Source organism: Ipomoea nil, unplaced genomic scaffold (genome assembly GCF_001879475.1).
Source record: "Ipomoea nil cultivar Tokyo-kokei standard unplaced genomic scaffold, Asagao_1.1 scaffold0148, whole genome shotgun sequence".
Classification (NCBI taxonomy): Eukaryota; Viridiplantae; Streptophyta; class Magnoliopsida; order Solanales; family Convolvulaceae; genus Ipomoea; species Ipomoea nil.
This window is the reverse complement of record NW_017616576.1, coordinates 4764-12929: the sequence shown is the minus strand read 5'-3', so window position 1 is coordinate 12929 and position 8166 is coordinate 4764. Positions and strand designations below refer to the sequence as shown.

The 8166-nt window shown below is 65.4% G+C and overlaps 2 protein-coding genes across 2 annotated transcripts; both read right to left on the bottom strand.

The window, feature by feature from the left end:
* Positions 1-15: 15 nt before the first annotated feature.
* Positions 16-4510, bottom strand: LOC109174773 (ribosome-binding protein 1-like; the record flags this gene model as incomplete). The annotated part of the gene is made up of 2 exons (XM_019324018.1): positions 3489-4510; positions 16-2428 (listed from the first exon to the last, which is right to left on the bottom strand). Coding segments are annotated over exons 1-2 (3435 nt in total), but the record flags the coding sequence as incomplete, so codon positions are not given.
* A 483-nt stretch (positions 4511-4993) lies between these two features.
* Positions 4994-5485, bottom strand: LOC109174765 (keratin, type I cytoskeletal 9-like). Its single transcript, XM_019324012.1, has one exon. It carries the CDS (start codon positions 5483-5485, stop codon positions 4994-4996), a length of 492 nt encoding a protein of 163 aa, XP_019179557.1.
* Positions 5486-8166: the final 2681 nt, after the last annotated feature.

Here is an 8166-nt window from a genome sequence, read left to right as displayed (position 1 = left end):
GCTTCGCGGTCTTGCCGTTGCCTCGTGTGTCTTTGCTTTGCCTGCTGCTTTGCTTTGCTTTCCGCGTTGCCTGCCTCCCCTTGGTCCTTCTTGCCGCTCCTCTCTGGCCCGCCTTCTCCTCGCTTCTTCTTTGCCCGCTGCTTGCTCGTCTTGCCGTTTCCGTGGTTGCGCTTTCTGTGCCCTTCCCCCTTCGCTTCCTTCGCCTTTCTGGCCCTTCCGCCCCCTGCCTCTTTGCTGTGCTCCCCTCCCCCCTCTCTCCTGTTCTTTCGCCTTTTCCCGCTCCCCCTCTCCTTTGTGCGCTCCTTTTTGCTTCGGCCCTTCTCTTTCGCCCCTTCTCCCCGCTCGCCTTTCTCCCCCCTTGCCTCGTGCTCCCCCCTTCCCTTTTCCTCCTTCCCCCCTCTTCCCTCTTCCCCCCCTTTTTCTTGCTCGTGCCCCTCCTTTTGTCCTTCCCTCCTTTTTGCTTTCCTCCGCCTCTCCCTTTTGGTCCCTCGCTTTCTTTGCCCTTCCCTCGCTCTGCTTTCTTTCTCGTCCTGTGGCGTGCGCCCCCTCTCGCTGTCCCCCCCTCCTGCCCCCGCTTCCTTCCCTTTCGGTCCCCCTCCTTGCTTGGGTCCTTTCCTGTTCGTGCTTTTTGGTCCCCCCCCCCCCCTTGCTCTTCTTGCCTTCCGCTGCGGCGCTTTGTCCCCCTTCGCGCCCCGCTCCTCCTCCCTCCCTTCCCCTCTTTTTGGCGCCGGGTTTTGCCCCTTCTTTTCTCTTTTGGCCCCTGGGCCGCGCCTGGTTGCTTTGGTCTCTCCCCCCCTTCCCTCTCTTGCCCCCCCCCCCTCTTTTTGCGTGGGCTCCCTCTCCCCCCTTTCTTTCTCGCCCCGCTTCCCTCTTTTCTCTGCCCTCTTTTTGCCCTTGCCTCTTTGGCCTCTCTTTGCTTGCTGCCTTTTTGTTGCTTTGCCGTCTCCTCCCCTTGTTTCGGCCTTTCCCCCTTCCCCTTTGCTTTGTTTGCTCGCCCCGTCCTTGTCTCCTCGTGCTCTTCTGCCTTTTCCCCCCTTTTCCCCCTTGCCCTTTCTTCTTTCCCGTCGTCGTCGCCTTCGTCCGCTTTTGCGGGGTTTGCGCCCCTGTGGCGTCCTCCCCCTTCCGGTTCTCTCTCCTGCTGGCTTTTGCCTGCTCCCCCTTTTCTCTCTCCTTTTCGCCGCCTTCGTGCCCGTCGCCCTCGTCGCTCTCCGCTTCTGTTCTCTCCCCTCTCTTGCTTTCCCCTCTTCTTGCCGCTGCCTCTTTTCCTTCTTCCCTTTCCTCCCTTCCCGTCCCGCCTCTTGCCCTTTTTCTTCCTTTCTTCTTTTTCCCGCCTTCGCCTCTTCTTGCGCTCCTTGCGTTGCGGCTGCGTGCGCCTCCTCTCTTGCCCTTCTCGCCTTCGCTTGTCCCTCGCTTCCCGCGCCCCGCCGCCTTCCCCGCCTTGCCCGCCTTCGCTGTTCCCTCTTCTTCCTCTGCTTCCCGCGCCCTCCGCCCCTCTTCCCTTGTCCTCCCCTCCCTTGCCTTGCCTCTTCGCGCTCGTCTCCTCCTCCGCCCTGCGCTTTCCTCGCTTGCTGCTGCCTCCTCCGCCTCCTCCTTTTCGTTTGGTTCGTTGCCCCGCGCGCTTTTCTTTTGTCCCGCTTGCCCCTTTTGCTTTCGGCTTTGTTCGGCGTCGCTTCCCCCTTTTTGCCTTGCTCCTTGCTCCCGCTCGGCTCTGGCCCCTTTCTTTTCCCCTGTCCGGGTTTGCGGCCCTTGTCGCCTCCCTCCTTCTTTTCTTCGCCTTTTTCTTCTTGTGTTCTGCGCGCGCTGCCTTTTCCCCCCGCCGCCTTTTTGTTGTCTCCTTTTCGCCTCCCCCTTTCTCCTCTTTTTCCCCCCCGCGCCCCCTGTTCGTCCGTCCTCCCCTCCCCCTTCTTTTCTCCTGCCCTGGCGGTTGCCGGTTTGTTTCGGGCCCTTCGCGCCGCCTTTCGCGCTTCCTGCCCTCCTCCTCTTTGCCTTCCTTTCGCCCTCCTCTGCTTTTCGCTCCCTCCTCCTTTGTCTGTTGCCCCCCTTCTTCGACTCTCGGTGCTCGCGCCTCGCCGTCCCCTTCCTCTCCCCTGCCGCTGTCCGCCTCGTCGGCTTTTGCGCTTCCTTTCTTTTTGGCTCCTCTTTTTGCCCCGCTCCCTCCTCTCTCCCCGCCCTTTGCTCCTTCGCGCTTCCCTGTCTGGCCCCCTTTCCTTTGCGCGCCTTTGCCCTCTTCGCCCTTCTTCCTGGCGCTTGTGCGCTTCTTGTCTTTTTCTTGTTCCTCTCCTTCGGCCCCTCTTGCTGCGCGTTTCCCCTCTTTCTTTGGCCGTCGCCCCCTTTCGGCTCTTCGGCCCTCTTGTCTCCTCTCCGGCTTTGCCTCGCCTCTCCTTGGCCCTCTTGTCCCGCTTCTTCCGCGTTCTCTCCTCCGCTGTCCCTTCCGGTTTTCGGCTTTTGTCCGTCCTGTGGCGGCCTCCGGGGCTCTCCCCCCCGCCGTCTTGCTTTTTCCTCTTTCTCTCGGGCCCGTGGCCCTCCCTTCCCCCCTTTCCTCGTGTCCGGCCGCTCCGTGTCCCTGCCTCCGCCCTTTCCCCTCCTCCCCTTTCTCCCGTGCGCCTCCTCGCTTTTGCGCTCCCTCTTTCTTCCTCCTCCTCCCGCGCGCTCTGCCCGCTTCCTCCCCTTCCCCCCCTTTGTCGCCTGGCTCCGCCTCGCCGTCCCCCCCGTTCCCCCCCGTTTCGGGCCCCGTGTTTTCCTCCCCCGGTTGGTCCTCCCCTGCCTCCCCTCGGCTCCCGGCTCTGCTCCCCCTTGTTGGTCCCCCCCGCGGTCCGGTGCCCGTCTCGCGGGGGGGGGGGGGGGGGGGGGTGCCTCGCCTTTCCCCCTTTTTCGCCCCGCCCCCCCCTTGCTCCGCCCGCGCTCCCCCCCCTCTTCCTCGCTTGTTCGCGTCTGGTGCCCCGCGGCCTTCCCTCCCGCTCCCGTGTGTGTGCGCTTGTGTGCGCCGTCTCTCTCGTGTCGCGCCCTTCTGTCCCGCGCCGTCCGTCCCGCCCGCCGTCCCGCCCCCCCGCCCCTTCTCGTGGTTCGCGCGGTGGTGTCCTCCTCCTCCTCCCCTTGCTCTTCTCTCCCCGCGCCCTTCCCTCTCTCTCCCCCTTCTTGGTTCCCCGCTCCCCTGCCTTTCCGTGCTCTCGTGCTTTGCTCCCCCGCCCGCCCCTCCTCCCGCCCCGTGCCCCCCCCCTGCTGCTTCGGGTTTCCCGTCGCCGCGCTCCTCTCCCCGGCTTTCCCGCCTCCGCGTTCCTTTCCCCCCCGTCTTCCCCCCTCCGGTCGCCCCGTCTCCCGTGCTCTCGTGCTTTGCTCCCCCGCCCGCCCTCCTCCCGCCCGTGCCTCCGCCCTGCTGCTTCGGCTCTCCCCGCTCCGTGTGCCCCTCCCGGCTTTCCCCGCTCCGTGCTCCTTTCCTCCCTTCTCTTGTTTTGCTCCCCCCCCGTGTTGTCTTGCTTCCCCTTCTGCGCCTCTGTCGTTGCTCTTCCCTGCTGCGCCGGTCTCTTTGCTGCCGCTTCCCCCTCTGGCCTGCTTTCTCTTGCTCGCTCTGCGTGTTTTCTCTCTTTGCGTGTCTCCCGTCCCGCCCTTGCTTTTTCTGCTCTGTTTTGCTCTGTTTCCGCCTCTCCGCCTCTTTTCTCTTTGCCGCTCTCTGCGTTCTTTTTCTTTTCTCCCTTCTCCCTTGCCGCTTTTTGGTCTGCTCTGTCCCCCTGCGCTTTTTGCTCTTTGCTCTTTGCTTCGTGTCTCTTCTTCGCTCTCTTGCTCTCTCGTTCTTCTCTCTTCCCGTCTTCCTCTCTTCCTCCTTTTCTCGCTGGTCCTGCGCCTCTGTCCGTTGGCCCGCGCCGCTCTCCTTTTTGCCCTCTTGTCTCTTTTGTCCGCGCTCTTCTCTTCTCTTCTGCCCCGCTGTCCGCCCGCTCCGGCTCGCCGTTGTCGCGCTTCCCTTCCTGTCCCTGGTTCCCCCCCTTCCTCTGCTCTTCCTCTGGTTTTCCGTTGCGTGGGCCTTCTGGGTCTCCTTTTGTGTCGCCTGGCTTCTCTGCTCCGCTCTGCCGTGGTCCTTGTCTCTTTGGGCTTTCCCCCTCTTCTTCCCTTTCCTCCCTCCTCGTTCCCTCGTCTTTTTCCTTGTGCGCCTCTTCTTCCCTGTCCGTTTTTCTTCCTCTTCTTCCTTGTCTGGGGCTGTCCCTTCTCCCTGTCCTTCCCCCTGGCTTTGCCTTCCTCCCCCTTTGCCTTTCTCCTTTGTCCTTGCCCCCCCCTTTCCCTTGGCTTGTCCTTGGCCCCCCATTTGGCCTTTATTCTCCCTTGTCCTTGCTCCCCCTCTCCTCCTGGTGCTTTCCCTTGCTCCCCTTTGCTCCCACCTCTCCTCCTCGCTTTCCCTTGCTTCCCCGCCTTGCTCCGCCCTCTTCCTCCCGCCTCTCCCTGGTCTTGCCTTTCTCCCTTGTCCTTGGCTCGCCCCTCTCCTCCTGGTGCTTTCCCTTGCTTCCCCCCTCTTGACTCCCATCTCCTCTCCCTTCTCCCTGGTCTTGCCTCTCCTTCCCCTCCCTGTCTTCTCCCCCTTTACCCTTGGCTCCTCCTTCCTGCTTCGCCGCTCGCGTCCCCTTTCCCTGGCTTCGCCCTCTCCCCCTTTCCCTTCCTGCTGCCCATCCGGCTCCCCCCTCCCTCGGCTTTCCTTCGCTTTAGGCTATCTCCCTTTCCGTTGTCCCCCTTGTGCTGATGCGCTTTCCCCATGCCCGCCCCTTCGCCTCCCTCTCCCGCCTACCTCCCTCGTCCCTCCCCCTCTCTTGCTTCCTTTCCCCCTCTCCTCTTGCTGTCCTGCCTTTCTTTCCCTCGCTGTATGCTCCCGTCCACTGTCCCCTTCCTGCCCTCTTCTCCTCTCCTTTTCTTCCCCCCTTCTTAACTGGGCTATGCTTCTGTGCGTCGCCTTCGTGCAAATTCATATCCTTTCCTCTTCTTCTCCCGTTTGTCCTTTTCGTACCCGCCCCCATTACTTCCTTTCGGCATGCTTCTTCTTCTTCTCTTTTCCTGGCCTCTTCCTCTGTTTTTCTGTTTTCTGTGCGCTGATCGTCGGCTCCCCTTCCCCCCTTCCACCGTCGTCGACGGCGTCCGGCTCGCGTCCCCCGCAGCGTCCCTCGTTTCCCCTTTTTGCTCGCCCTTCCCGGTCGGGGGGTTTTGGCCTCTCTCCGCCATCCCGCCCCCCTCCCGCGCGGCCTTTCCCCTCCCCCCGCCCTTTCTTGCCCGCCTTCCCGCCCCTGCCCATGCTCTCTCGCCCCCTTCTCCCGCCCCCTTGGTTCATCCCTGCTCCCCCCCGCCTTCCCCTTGCTCCTTGATTCCTCCGTCCTTCCTCTGCCCTTGCCGTCTTTGTCGTGCCCTTACTTTCCTTCTGTTTCCTTCGTTGTCGGTCCCTCCGCCCCGGTTTTCCTTTCCCCTCCCTCCTCTCCTCTCCGCCCCCGCTCTCGCTTTTTTCCTCGCCGGCCATCGGCCTCGGCCCCCGCCCACTACCCTCCCCCCCCCCGCCCCCGCGTTGCCTTATCCTTCGGCCCCTCTTCTCCCCGCGACCCCTTCTCCCTCCGTGCCGTCCTCCTTCACCTCCGTTGCTCTCCACTCTTCGCCTCGCTTTGATCGCCCCCTTCCCTCCTCTCGCCCCTCTTCTCAAATCCCTCCCTCAACTCGTCGCCCTCCCTCGCCCTTCCCTCTCCCCTCTTCCCCGTCCCTTCGCCGCCTCTTTCCCTCCCCTGCCTCCCCCTCTCTCTACCCCTCCCTCCATCGCTTCCCGCGTTCTGGCTCCGGCCCTTCCCGTCCCCCCCTCGACCTTCGCCCCCTGGCCCTTGCTCCCCCTTTCCCACGCCTCCTCCTCCGGCGGCGGCCCGCCTGCCCTTTTCCCTCGGCCCCCTGCCTTTCTCCCCTTCTCTCCCCTCGGTCCCCTGCCTTCCCCCCCCCTCCTACTTCTTTGGCGCTCCCGTCCTGCGCCCTCTTACCCTTCCGCTCCCTTTTGCTCCCCCTGTCCCACCCCCCCTTGCGGGGCGCTCTCTTCGTCCTCCGTTCTCTCTCTCTTCTCTTCTCTCCTCCCGTGGCATTTCTCTCTTCTCTCTCTTCTCTACTCTCTCTCTTTCCTTTCCCCCTTCCTTCTCTCTCATCTCTCTCCATGTCCTCGTCCGTTCTCTATTACTCGTTTTCTCTCTCTCTCTCTCTCTTCTCTTCCCGCCTTCTTCTTCGCTCCTCTTCCCTCCCCCCTCCCCCTTCCTTCTCCCGCTGTCCCTCCTCTCGTGCCCCCTGTGTCATCTCCTTTGTCCCCTTTCCCTCTTTCCCGGCTCCTGGTCCACGCCACTCTGCCATCCCCTTGGGGGCTCTCCCCCTCCCTCTTTGGCCCTCCCCCCCCTTCCCCTTATCTTCCTCCTCGTCCGTTTCGTTGTGCGGCTCGTTCCCCATCTTCCGCCGCCTCGTGGTTGGGTTCTCTCGCCCTCCTTGCCCTTCGTTCTTCTTGCCCGCCTTTCTTATGCAGCCCCTCTCCCTTTCCCCCGTCTTTCTTGCCGTTGCGCCTCGCCCCTCCTCCCCCCCTCCTTCCTTGTTTCGGCTTTCCCCGTCGCCCCCATGTTTCCTTGTCCCCCTTGCGTTTCCCCCCCTCCGGCCCTCCCTTCCCTCTCCCCCCTTTCCCCTCCTTCCCTCCTTTCTTTCTTGCCCCTCCTCCCTTTTCCTTCCCTCTCCCCCTCCCTTTCCCCTTCCTCCCTTCCCCATTCACTCCTCCTTTTCCCCGCCCTTTCCCCCCTCCCTCCCTTCCCCTTTCCTTTCTTCTTCTTCTCCTTCCCCCTCCGCCCCCTGCCCCCCCCGTTCCCGCCTGCCCCCGCCCCCCCCCGGGCCGTGCCGCGCCCCCCCGCCTCCGCCGTCCCGAGCCGTCGTCGCGTCGCCATGCCGGCCGCTTCGTCGCCGCGGGGCGTTTTCCGGCCCTCCCTCTTGTCCTCGCTTTTGCTCTGCCTCTTGTCCTCGTCGCTCCCCCTTTTCTTTTGGTTCGCCTCCGTCGCGTCCTCGCCCCCGCCCGGGCCCTCCCTTCCTTCGTTGCGGCCCTGGCTGCCGCCGCTCTCCCGCCCCCCTCCCGCCTTGCCTCGCGCCCCTGCCCCCCCCGCGGCCGCTGTCTGCGCTCTGCCCTTCTGCCGCCTCCCTCCCGCCCCTCCCCGCCCTCGCCGCCGCGCCCGCCCGTGCCTTGCCGTTTGCCTGCCGCTCTCTTGCCGCTCCCCTCTCTGGCCCGCCCGGCGTCCCCCGTGCCCCCCGCTGCTCCCCCCGGTTGTCCGGCGCGCTGGTCGCCGCTTGCCCTCTTCTGTGCCCGGTTCCCGGTTTGCCTCTCCCTCCCCCTCTTTTCCCGCCGCCCCGTTTCCTTCCCTCCTCTCCCGTCTGCGCGCTGGTCGGCGCTGGTTTGGCCGCCGGGCCTGCCCATTTGCCCCCGTCCCCGGCTGCGCTTTCCCCCTTGCCCTCGCTCGTCCCCGCGGCTGCGCTTCCCCCTTGCCGTCCCCCGGGCTGCCGTTCCTCCCCGGGCCTGCGCTTTTCCCCTATGCCTCCGGGCCGTCCCGACTGCGCTTTCCCCCTTGCCTCGGGCTGCGCCCCGGCTGGCCCTCCCCATGCCCCCCGGTTCCCCGCGCTGCGCTTTCGCCCTTGCTCCGGGCTCGCTTTCCCCTGGCTGCCCTCGGGTCGTTCCGTCCCCGCGGCGCCTTCCCCTGCCTCCGGCACGTCCTCCGCGGCAGCGCTTTTCCCCCTGCCTCCGCGTTGCCCGCCGGCTGCGCTGCCGTTTCCTCCCGTCGGCGCGCTTACCCCCGCCTCCGGCGCCGTTTTCCCCGTGCGGCTGCCGTTTCCCCCTATGGTCTCCCGCCCTGCCCTCGGGCTGGCCCTTTCCGTTGCCGGCTTGCAGTTCCCCCTTCCTTCTCTCCGGCGCCGCCCTTTTCCATTGCCCGGCTGCGACTTTCCCGGGCTCCTCACTATCCCCTTGGCGCTCTACCTTGCCCGGGATGCGCTTGCCCTCCCCCTCCGTCCGGGCTCCTTCCCTTGGCCCCTCTCGCCGGGCTCGCGCTTTCCTTTCCCCCCCTCGCCCGGGCTGCCGTTTCCCCGGGCCGCGCTTCCCCCGTCCCTTGCCCGCGCTGCCGTCTGGCCGCCGTCTCCCCGCCCCCGCCGTGC

Coding starts and splice junctions, on each gene's coding strand:
- LOC109174765 (XM_019324012.1), bottom strand. CDS start 5,485: ATGGCCGGCGAGGAAAAAAGCGAGAGCGGGGGCGGAGAGGAGAGGAGG.